We start from the raw sequence: 11,678 nt of genomic DNA, 5'->3' as shown, positions 1-11,678 counted from the left end.
TTCATTGAAAAATTATATTCTTAATATTTCCAGTGTTACAATCAATAAAAAAAATTGTTATACTGTGTAACTCTTAAATTATTTATTTATTTAATTCTATAAAATTTCTGTAAAAAATTGCGGAGTGAATACGGATTAAATCCGGAGTGCGTGACTATTTATTTAATCCCGTCGGAGTTAAATTCACTCCGGAGTTTACTTTGATATTAAAGTTTCAAATCGGAGTGAATGTAAATTTAAATAAAATTTAAATCCCTCCAAAATTACTCCACTAAAAAAATGAACTCCATATTTACTCCTTGTACGGAGTGATTTTTTTTTTACTCTAGGACTCCGAGTGAATTCAGATTAAAATAAAATCCGTAATTACTCCGATTTTTTACAGTCTATTATACATAAAAATTAATTTATACCAGCCGGTGTATGTTCATTTCCCTGTGGAAGTCATCAAGTGATTGTTCCCACCTTTTTTCAAAGTACGTATTTAAAAGAAACCCGGAATTTTTTCCAGTATTTATAGCCCAAGGCAGATGATACTTGACGTAGAGTTTTCTTTGGCTAAAAAAAAAAAAAACTACTTGTTATTTTTATTTTAAAAATACAGTGAGTGAATTGATGTTATGATTGCTGTAGGCAAACTCTGTATATTTAACTGCAGTAGTAGTTGTGTGTTAATGCTCATGTTGATATGAATATAAATTTATATACCGAGGACGTAGACGAGCAGCACCGAACAATGCGCCGCCGATACACATGGGTAACTTGGTTTGAAGTGCTTCCACCCACTTGACACTCACTTCACCGAGCATAGTTGTTGGCATCAACAGAACTGCATGAAATATATCGTGAACTTCGCGATATCTTTGCATCACGTATGCTAACTCTGTGTCATCTATAAATTTAACGTCATCCCTTGAATCCGGTGATACTTTCTAGAAATATTATTGTTATTTACTTATGTATTGTAGGGTTTGAATAAATTAATGAGGTGACTGAAGCTTACGTTTACTGATAAAAAGTCATAGTAAATTTTTCCGAGAGTATTATCGGGCAGCTCTTTCAGCTGAGAAAAGTCCACGGTCTTGGTATTGATACGAGGCTTATCACTCAGGATTTTAGCACCTTCGGGCGATAATAGCATGCGTTGGTGGCAGTATTTCAAGGCCTGTGTGCCCGTTGTTTCGCCGAGACAAGCAATCATATCTCCGCGTGATGGATCTATTAGCGAAACAACAGCAGAACCTCCAGCGAGAACCGCGCGCTGGAGACTCGTCAACTCTACGTGATTCTTGAGATAAAAGTCGGCAAACTCATTACCGGATGCGGTTGAATATCTTCTTAGTAGTGTACCTGTAATCAGTAAAGTATAGGATTGAATAAATGAAAATCAATTGCTGATATTACAGTTTATCAAATATTTTATTTATCTTTACATTCATACACGTTATCAACGGCACTGACCAAGGCCTTACTTGTTTATTTTTTTTATTACTTTGTATAAAATACTTTACAATATAACTTTGGTTTCGCTAAATACTAATTTAATTTTGCCATTCAGGTAATTAGGAAACTTAATAATTAATTATAAAGTACATAAATTCTTATATTAATGGCACTTCTCGAATCCCGCGAGATGTTTTACTTTTACTTGGTAATTATGTTCGCGGTTTTATTTATTTACTTTTTTTTCGTCGTAAAAATTGTTAATTTAATTTTATTTTATTTTATTTACACAACTGCAGGTTGATGAAAAAATAATTAAAACCTGGCGTAATTTAATAAAAAATATTCTGTTTTAATTTAATTAACTACGAAGTTATAAAGTTTACGTCGAAATTTGTTGAGACCTTTTTTGTAGACAAGTCAATTCTGTAAAAATAAGATTTTCGGAAATTTTAACGTAAAGTCAATAATTTAAATGTAATTTTAAATTTAAAAAACGCGCTCAGAAAATTTTAACTGTACAGTTTTTTTTCTTTTAAATTTAAAATTTAAATTTTGAGTAAACTATTAAAGATACGTACAAATACAAAGAGACCTTTTGTGTACAGAAATTAATTCTCTACAAAAAAGGTATCCGTCAATTTTTTCAAAAATTCAATAGTTTTCTTAGAAATTTAATTTAAACAAAAAATTTTTTTATTTACAAATAAATGTTTAATTTTTAAAATCGATTTTTTTAAAAATTCAAATTCTAATCATACTATTAAAAATACGTAAAAGTGTAAAGAGACCTTTTTTGTACAGAAATTAATTGTCTACAAAAAAAGTTTCTATAAATTTTTACCCCAACTCAATAGTTTTCTCAGAATTCAAATTGCAAACATTTAAAAATTTTTAAATTTACAATTAAGTGACTAAATATTCTCATAATAAAAAAATAAATTTCGCTGCTGCATAATCACCAAGTAATTGATTAAATGACACTAAATTTAAAAAATCTAAATAAATAAAAATCATATAACTTGAATTTTATTAGGCGTACTAACAAGCGGTGAATATTTTGGCTCGACAATATCTTTTGGTTTAAATGTAACCCAAGTATAAATCAAACTTCCCAGTACACTCAAATTCAACCCAATAAAATTCCACCACGAGAATATATAATCACCACCCACAACCATCCCTAAATAAGTAACAGTTATATTTTTCAAACAGCCAATAATAGTCGTAGTTAAAGCCGAGTTGTGATATGTACAGAGCAAAACGCTGTATGACAAAACAAATCCCATGATACATGACAAGCAAAATTGCACAATAAATATCAAATTCGTCCAGTGGGGAAATTCCACCGCCTTGTTGATGTCACCAGTCCACCAGGCGACAATAATCGAGGGCAGGAACATAATCAGCGAATTATAATACATGAGCCCATACTTTCCCAGCTCTTTTGAATTTAATTTTTTCTTAGTGTAGACTCCATTAGCTGCTGTGAACAAATTGTTTAGAAATATAAATATATATCCTTCTAGATTAAATGCCAGGTCGTCAGAAGCTGCAACAATAGCACCGATTATCATAGTATGTACACTCAACTGCACAGACATACGTGGCTTGATACCCAGCATGTAGTACTCAGCGATCATTGTCATCAGGATACTGAATCGTCTCAATGCTGTGAACATGGGCAAGCTCAGTTGCTTGGTTCCTCCTAGACCAAATATCATGTTCCCAATATAAATAAGCGGCAGAGGAAATATTTTAGGTAGTGTTGATACTTCTAGGTTAGGAAAGTCAACATAGTGGAGTTTTTTAGCGACATACAGGATAATTATCGTCGATAACATCTGCCCGAGACCCAGTACTTGGAATGATGGAAAATTGTATGTCGTCAGCACAGTTTTGTTGATGACGGTGATTAAAAATGACGACACTCCGTAGAATAATGCTGATGATATCTGATTCCATAATGCATGCTCACTAACTTGCATCTTGATGCCACTGTCACTATTTTATTTAATATTTATTATTTAAATCAGTACCAGTTCTTGATACTTGAGATTCTGATGTCTTCTCTTATGCATCTATACTTAATTTTATATATATATATAATATTTAGTATTTAAATTTATGACAACGTACTTGATAACCTTATCATTTTTAAAATTCCTCTTCTACATATTATACCGTTTCCGGAATTGAAACTGTATTTTATTCGTGTCATGTAAATTTTCGGCCCACGTGGCTGATGTTGATTATTTTTATTATTGTCTTGTTTTATTTAATTCATTTATTTTTTACTGATGTGCTCAAGTTTGTTTTTATTTTTAAAAAACGTCAATCGAGCCCAGGTGCTGGAACCGAACTGAGCACGAAAGCCGACACGCGCGAATTATTGCGGTCGGTAAAGAAGAAAGTCTTTAATTTTGAACTGAATTAAAAAGTAAAAAAATTACTTAGCATATTTATTTATTTAATTATCAATTAAGATTTCAAATTGCACTTGAATGTGATAATTAACGTCAGAATTTTATTAAATGTAGTAGACTTCGTTATTAAATGAATAGTATAATTAGCAGCCATTAATTTTAATGAGATGGATCCAGGAGTCGTGTCCTTTTCAAAAAATTTATACCGTCGCTGATTACGTCTTGTGAATCTAGATAAGGAATTACTTTGAATTAAACCTTTGGTCCAGTGATGTCTGTAATTTAGTCCAGTGTCTGGTTTTTAGCAAAAGAGGTCTGAGTTTTTTTCTCTCAAATTCAAGTCGACGAACGTCACATTTCTGTTGCACTTTAGCAGTAAATGGAAACTTTGCTCACGTTTTTCTCTTGAACGAATGATTATTTTTAAAAATTAAAACGTAGATCCCTAGATTATAGAGAGCATCGAGCCTCGTTCTTAATTTTGTATTCAGAGGATTTGTTTCAGAAAAAAATTTGAACGAAAATTACTAGAGACTTCAAGGAGTCCACGGAATCAGAACAGTTGGGATTTCTGGTATTTGTTGCTGGGTTCTATTAAATAAAATAAAATTATATAAGAATCTTAGAATTATGATAAATAAACTTATAAGTGATAAATTACCTGTCGACTTTTTCAGCTGTGCCATTTTATTTCACCTGAAGCTACTGGTTGTCTTAATATATCATTCTCTGACACCCCTACTACCATTAAATGATAAATTATTATCGATCATTCAAAATTTATCACCTGGAATATGTTATTTTTTTTTTGTAAATATTTTTTATGAAGAATTGAATGATTTATTACTAGTGTTAATTATTAATTTACTTTGTGACAGGTGTCATTAATAATTTTAATTTAATCACTTGAGAAATTCCAAGCGTTTAGCGATCGATAATTTATTACACATTTGTGTAAATTATTTTATTGATAAGGGTACGGTTTGTAATTTTAATCGTTATCGGGGCAGTGAGTAAAATTTGCTTTAATTGTAGTTTTTTTTTAGTTTAGTAAACTGATGATGGGTTGGATTATAAGCCGAAACTTTGGCAATAAATATAATTTATGGTATTGTGTAATAAATTATTGACCGCGGAAGGTTCCAAGCAGGAATTGCTTATCAACAGGAAATTTTGGGTCAAGTTATCATATTTTATAAAGGAATTTAAAGTAAGAGAGACTTCTATAGAGATCTTATAATTAATTAGTCTATAAATTAATCGAGAAAAATAATTAATTTTTTTTAAACTGAGAATTGAATCCGCGAAAAATTTTTATTTAATAATTTAATTTTTTTTAAATGTTTGAATTTTATAATCAGACATTTTTTTTGATTTATTAAAAAAAAATGATTATATATTCAAATATATGACGTCTTTATTAGTTAATTAGATTTTTTACTTGAAATTTTACTAGCAGAAACAAAATTTTAAACTTCTTATAAAAAATTAACCCTAGTGGAAATTTTCCGGAATTTTCTATGAAAAACTCAGTTTTAAAATTCTAAACTTTTTCAAAATTTTTCAGAGAAAAGTCCGAAAAATTTTCACCAGAGAATAATTAAAAAATTAAATAAAAATGATTTATTGTTAAATAATTTTCTACGCTTTCTCCCTGAAATTTTTCTGTAAAAATGAACAAATTTTCGAATTGTAAATATTCTATAAATTACATCCGTCATGGAGGAAGATCATAAATTGTCAAAAGAATCATACGTAATCACGTGCAATAAGGAGTAATAATAGTTAACTGGAGCATTTCAGGCTCACGACAATCCGATCTGAAGCTTTATAAAAGTAAACTAGGCCACGATCTCTTCAGTTTCAAAATATATTTCAAGTGCGATAGATTTAAATCATGAGTACTCAATGACAATGGACTTAAAATTCATAATCAGTAGTTTGTTATTATTATTAATTTCAGAGGCTTTCGCTCACAAATATAAATATAAAGACAAAGATAATTCTTCTTGGTACTTAGCACCAAGTATGCTCTGTCGCTCGTCACTCTGTAGCCTTGCCGAGAGATTAAAATTTTACAATTCTCCAGGTCTCACTTCACGATTCGACTCGGACACGAGTTTGGCACGGAGTTATTACGGCTACGGTACTCCGGCATTTTATTCGTAAGTATTCTAAAAAATAAATAAATCAATTAATTAAATTAATGAGTAGCTGGTAATAAATTTTTTGCAGAACATTTGATCCAATAAGTGTACTCGCATCATTGGCATTTCTTGCATTCCTACTCCAATCATTTATGTCACTATTTGATAGATCACGATCAATAATACCAGCAATCGTTACCAGTAGATCTGTCTCACGTGATGAAGTTCCTGATCCAATAAAACTTATCATGCAAGCTCTAGATGAATATGTGAGTAAAAAAAAAGTTATCATTTGGATATTCTCGGACTGTCACTTCAGACCCTCTACTTTTTAAAAATACGCAATAATTTGAAAATTTTACAAATTAAGGCCATTCTCAAATAGTGCCCTCCACATTTTTAAAATATTCAATGACTTTCAATTGTAATGAGTGTATTTAAATTTTGATAATTAATTTAACAAAATTAAAGCATTAATTGAAAAAAAGACAACGCAGTTACAATTTCGCCGAAATATAGATTTTTAAGAAAATTACTCAGTTAAAATCAATAAGGAGTTAAACGAAATTTATTAAATAAATTTTACCCTAAAAAATTTGACATTAAATTATGATATTGATATGAAGATTTTACTGAAATTTATTTTCCAAATTTTGTTCAACTTTTAATTGATATCAACTGTAAATAATTTTTTTTTAAATCTGTCTCGGCGAAATTGTAAATGCGTTGCCCTTTTTTAAATTAATGCTAAAAATTTTTTTAAATTAATTATAAAAATCTTAATACACTTATTACAATTCAAAGTCATTGAATATTTTAAAAAAGTGGGGGGCATTTGAGAATGGCCTTAATTATAAAAAATTGAAACCGTAATTGAAAAAAAGAAAATTTCGCTAAGATATAGAATTTTTAAAAAATTAATATTAATTAGGAGTTAAAAAAAAATTTTTGAATAAATTTTTGCTTACAAAATTTGAATTATAAAATTGACATGAAGATTTTACTGGAATTTTTTTTCTAAATTTTGTTTTACTCCCAATTGATATGAACTCTAAGTAATTTTTTTTTAAATCGACAGCGAAATTTTTCTTTTTTCAATTAATGCTGTCATTGACAATTTTTCAAAAGTAGGGGGAGAGGGAGGGTAGTGTCTAAACGGCCTTAATTAAACAAATAATTAATAATCAATATTTTTTTTTAGGAAATATTTAACGATAAAGTGCCAGATAAAAAGGAACGGGACAAAAACTACTGAAACTCCTCAGCTCTGATACTTATAAATAATATATTAATTATAAAATAACAATAATAATGTAATTATATTTATGTATATTGATTTATTTAATTAATTAGAATTTTCTTGAGTTTTTTTTAAGTGCAATAAATTTTTAACTGATTCACGATATTTATTAACAGTAAAATGATCTTCTCCGACGTTGATAAGATCCGTTACTGCAATCTTATACTCTGTAACATTAGGAATCGTTTCGTAGTCAAGATCTTCCGGTGGGTCACCAGGCCATGCACGAATAGACACCAGATTTTTCCGGCTTATGTTTTTATCCCAGTCGTAATACTCCATGTCCGCCAGTGCTTTTTCAAGTTCCCATGGTTCCACTCGCTGTTAAAATAAAAAAATAAGTTATTTATCCAAAATTATCATTATAATTAATTCGTTTGTTATCTTACCCAAGATTCCTGGTAGACTGCAGTCAAAAGATAGTTAGCATAATCGCGATTTTGCTTCCTCGTAGGACATCTATCAGTTACGATGGTCAAATAATCAGTTTTTTCATCGTACCTAGGACCGAGTAATCGCAGAAGTTTATCTTTAGCACGAGGATTAAGTTTCAAACTCGATACTTTAATCCTCAATGTCACGATTCTCGATAACGGGTCTCGTATTGTTGGAGAGGAGTAGCAGTAATCTGAGTAAATGTACTCCTGGGGAAAATGTTTCTCGCATTTTTCATTTGTCTCCAAGCCGACTGGCCACTCAGTGCAGAATTGTTTCAAGGCCTCGCAGTGTCTCCTTATAGCCGGTGGTGTCAGATGGAGAAAATTTGGGATTTTCATCAGCTCCATATTTCCCCACTTGCTCGGAGGCGCTTCGTTTTTTTTAGGGTATCCTTGACGGATGGGCAACGGCACCACTGCTGGATGAAATGTTCTTGCTGCTGGCCACACTGACGGCCAGTCTTGATCCACAGCCATTTGATCTGACCGCGGTGGTATTTCCACCCGTTTATTTTGAACTCTCGTAAATTCTTCTTTCTTTGGTATCAATTGAAACACTCGGAATTCACCTGTCAATTAATTTTACATATTTAATTACTACATACTTATTATAAAAATATATAAATAATTTTCATTAGTTAGGTTACCCATAGATTCAGGTTTGTCTTCTGGAGTTTTTGCCGCCGATGATGTGTAAGCTACACCAGGTATTTTAATAAACGATGATATCGAACACCTCTCAGCAATACGAAAAACTGCCATCATTTATTTGTTTATAAAAATATATATAAATTAATTAAAAATTTTCCAACCAAACATCACCGCGACTCCGGTTGTTGAGTAAAAATAATCAACTGCGCGCGCATTGTCGCATTCCATTTTTCTGCGTTCAAAATTTAAACTTCCCGCGCTTTAAAAATATTTAAACATTATCGCGGTCTTATCTCCCGGACGTTATACTTCCTGGTAATGATTAACATAAAGAAAAATAACTTCAGTTTAATATTCATAGCCCAGCTAATAACTGATATATTCCTATATATTTAAAAATTTTAAATTATTCAAAATAATGGATTCAAAAATTACTGAGGAATATTGTCAGCAATTTAAATTAGAAAATATCAAAGTAAATTCTGAAGATGATGATAAATGTCCTCGAGTTGTTGGTGTTGTCCACAAAAAATTTGAAATTAAAAATGACTCAGAAATTGCTGATGACTTAGAAAGTTCTGCGGTAGAAATTGATGATGGAGACGAAGCTGATCTAGAAGGTAATTAATTAATTTATTTATTTATTTATTTATAAAAAACTCGATATTTATTTATTGCCTTTGAACTGATGGTCCAGTTCCTTATTCCAGGTGAGTAATTAAAAAAAATAAAAGTAAACAAAAAAAGACAGAGTAAAAAGTATGAGGCATAAACTATAGCAAATTATGTGCATACTGAGGATACTGACGCAAGAGTTTATTCTGAAATGGTGACGTCTTGATCTCCAGTCCCCTCTTCCCACCATTCCCATCTCCACCAACACATGTCTCTAGTCCGAGTACCATTTATATATTTATATCTACTTGTGTAATTATTGTGCAGCTATGGCGTCTCCGAGATCAAAATCACCTCGTCCACCTTTATCAGCAAAAAAGGAAGACAAGGAAGAGAGTTTTTGGGATAAAATTGGAACCTTGGGTCGAAAAAAACGTATAAAAGAAGGTGTGTATTGACATTTGTTTTATTAAATTTACCATCACTACGTCATCGATAACATCATAAATAATCTCCATATAAGGACAGGCACCAAAATTTGATTGTTTTTTTTATCAAAGTATGCAAGGAATTAAATTTAAATTATATTTTATCTTTGCCAGTCCAAGAAGTTCAAGAGGAAGGCAAATATGCCATTGATTCACCAGGATATGCTGCTAATCCGGACATGCCACCGGAGGATTACACACTCGATGAAAACGAAGAACGATCAATTATCCAACCTGGTTCTCTAGAAGATCCGAAGCTCCAGGAGCTCATTTTTATACTCATCGAGTGGATTAATGATGAACTTGCGCAGCAGAGGATTATCGTCAAAGACATCGTCGAGGATTTGTATGACGGACAAGTTATTCAAAAGCTAATTGGTAATTAATCAGTAATTAATTTGAATAATTATTTGTTATTAAAAAAATTTGTCTGATGTATTTTAGAAAAATTAACTGGTGAGAAACTTGACGTCCCGGAAGTAACGCAGTCTGAAGAGGGACAAAAACAAAAATTGGAAGTAGTTCTGTCGGCAGCAAACCGCATTCTTGGACGGTATCCACCGTATCAATGGAGCGTAGAATCGGTTCATTCAAAAAATATCGTCGCGATATTGCATCTTCTTGTTGGATTGGCGCGTCAGTATCGGGCGCCAGTGCGGTTGCCAGAGCGTGTCGCTGTTCAGCTGGTGGTTGTTAAGAAAAAAGACGGGCAATTGATTCATCGCACTGTCAGAGAGGAAATAACGTCAACATACGATGATTTGGGTATGCGTTGCGAGCGTGACGCATTCGATACGCTTTTTGATCATCCTCATGACAAGTTGCCTGTCGTTAAAAAGTCACTCGTGTCCTTTGTAAATAAACATCTGAGCAAACTGAATTTCGAAGTTACTGACCTGGATACACAATTCCACGACGGAGTTTATCTCACTCTGCTGTTGGGTCTTCTGGAAGGTTTCTTTGTGCCTCTCGGTAGCTTTAATCTCTCGCCAAAAACACATGACCACAAAGTCCACAACGTTTCGTTCGCTTTTGATCTTATGAAAGACGTCGGTCTCCCAAAACCAAAAGCAAGACCCGAAGATATTGTTAATCTTGATTTAAAATCAACTCTCAGGGTTCTTTATAATTTATTCACCAAGTACAAGAATGTCAATTAAATATATTTATACTAATATATATAGAAGATAACGAGACCAATAGCGTGACGGCTAAGGGAATTTTCAAGTTTTATTAAAAAATTTAATTATAAAATAGTGACCTATGATATTTAAAAAATTTTAATATACATAAAAATATATGAGGAATTTTTAAAAAATTATTAATAAGGTAAAAAAATATAATTTTAGAAAAATCATGAAAATCCGCGGATGGAATTTGGATCTACACAATTTACAAAAAAAAATTATAAATATACTTGTAATTTTTTTTAATTTATTAAAAAATTAACCCACTATTGCACTGGAAAATTTTTGGTGTGAAAATGATCCCCTAAAATTTTACACGATCTGCTCGGTGTGAAATTTTGGTGTCAAATACCAAGCGGTGGACTATCGTTAAAAATTATCAAACAATATATATACTGCAGCACTAGTACCCAGTCACTCCATGTATTTATATATCTATATTTAATAAAATTTATTAAATATATGAGTGATCGGGTTCTAGTTTCCTGCCCGGGTACTGAGTCTCTTACCTTAAATTATTTTAAAATAAAAATTACCCAGTCTCAAAGTAATGAAGAGTTTTAAATATCAAGAACTCATACATTTACACCATCGCTGGTAACTCTATTTCACTCTCCCCAAAATTTAACACCCAGATCGTGTGAATTCACACCAGCATTGAAAATTTTAGCACCAAATTATTCACCCACACCGCGGAAAATTTTTTAGTGCGGTCTCTTATAATTAATGATAATTACATAGATTTTAATACAACTAACAAGTCGCACAAGTGCTCTTAATTAATTTATTATAAATATATAACTAGACTGCCATTTACATATATATATTATATGATGCGTTAAATATTTACACTTATTTTTGTATATTAATATTGTTAATAAATATAACTTATGTATTTATGTAAAAAAAAATGAGTTTCTGATATTTTTTTATTAACAAATCCCTGAATTTATTTATTAGTTGCGGGGCTTTATAATAAATAGC

At 31.2% G+C, this 11,678-nt stretch overlaps 4 protein-coding genes across 5 annotated transcripts; 2 read left to right on the top strand and 2 right to left on the bottom strand.

Moving 5' to 3' along the window:
• Window positions 1–98: 98 nt before the first annotated feature.
• LOC130673729 (ubiquinone biosynthesis protein COQ4 homolog, mitochondrial-like) lies at window positions 99–4,623 on the bottom strand. 2 transcript variants are annotated; one of them, XM_057478894.1, is made up of 5 exons: window positions 4,531–4,623; window positions 3,158–4,460; window positions 1,004–1,350; window positions 709–932; window positions 99–558 (listed from the first exon to the last, which is right to left on the bottom strand). In XM_057478894.1, exons 2-5 carry the CDS (start codon window positions 3,429–3,431, stop codon window positions 408–410), a joined length of 996 nt encoding a protein of 331 aa, XP_057334877.1. In that variant the 5' UTR covers window positions 3,432–4,460; window positions 4,531–4,623; the 3' UTR covers window positions 99–407. The 2 variants fall into 2 exon arrangements, with proteins under 2 accessions (XP_057334877.1, XP_057334876.1); XM_057478893.1 differs by having other exon boundaries at window positions 110–558; window positions 3,583–4,460; window positions 4,531–4,622.
• A 965-nt stretch (window positions 4,624–5,588) lies between these two features.
• Window positions 5,589–7,347, top strand: LOC130673278 (uncharacterized). Its single transcript, XM_057478247.1, has 6 exons — window positions 5,589–5,624; window positions 5,715–5,748; window positions 5,833–5,895; window positions 5,959–6,034; window positions 6,105–6,285; window positions 7,218–7,347. The coding sequence occupies exons 1-6, from the start codon at window positions 5,589–5,591 to the stop codon at window positions 7,269–7,271; spliced, it is 444 nt and encodes a 147-aa protein (XP_057334230.1). The 3' UTR covers window positions 7,272–7,347.
• Window positions 7,283–8,610, bottom strand: LOC130673728 (28S ribosomal protein S35, mitochondrial). The gene is made up of 3 exons (XM_057478892.1): window positions 8,401–8,610; window positions 7,706–8,322; window positions 7,283–7,637 (listed from the first exon to the last, which is right to left on the bottom strand). Exons 1-3 carry the CDS (start codon window positions 8,516–8,518, stop codon window positions 7,362–7,364), a joined length of 1,011 nt encoding a protein of 336 aa, XP_057334875.1. The 5' UTR covers window positions 8,519–8,610; the 3' UTR covers window positions 7,283–7,361.
• Window positions 8,611–8,776: 166 nt separating this feature from the next.
• On the top strand, window positions 8,777–11,421 carry LOC130673723 (beta-parvin). Its single transcript, XM_057478884.1, has 4 exons — window positions 8,777–9,024; window positions 9,347–9,466; window positions 9,622–9,885; window positions 9,952–11,421. The coding sequence occupies exons 1-4, from the start codon at window positions 8,823–8,825 to the stop codon at window positions 10,665–10,667; spliced, it is 1,302 nt and encodes a 433-aa protein (XP_057334867.1). The 5' UTR covers window positions 8,777–8,822; the 3' UTR covers window positions 10,668–11,421.
• Window positions 11,422–11,678: the final 257 nt, after the last annotated feature.

This window comes from Microplitis mediator, chromosome 8 (genome assembly GCF_029852145.1).
Source record: "Microplitis mediator isolate UGA2020A chromosome 8, iyMicMedi2.1, whole genome shotgun sequence".
NCBI classification, from domain to species: domain Eukaryota; kingdom Metazoa; phylum Arthropoda; class Insecta; order Hymenoptera; family Braconidae; genus Microplitis; species Microplitis mediator.
Note: the sequence above shows the minus strand (reverse complement) of the source record. Positions and strands in the feature narration are given on the sequence as shown.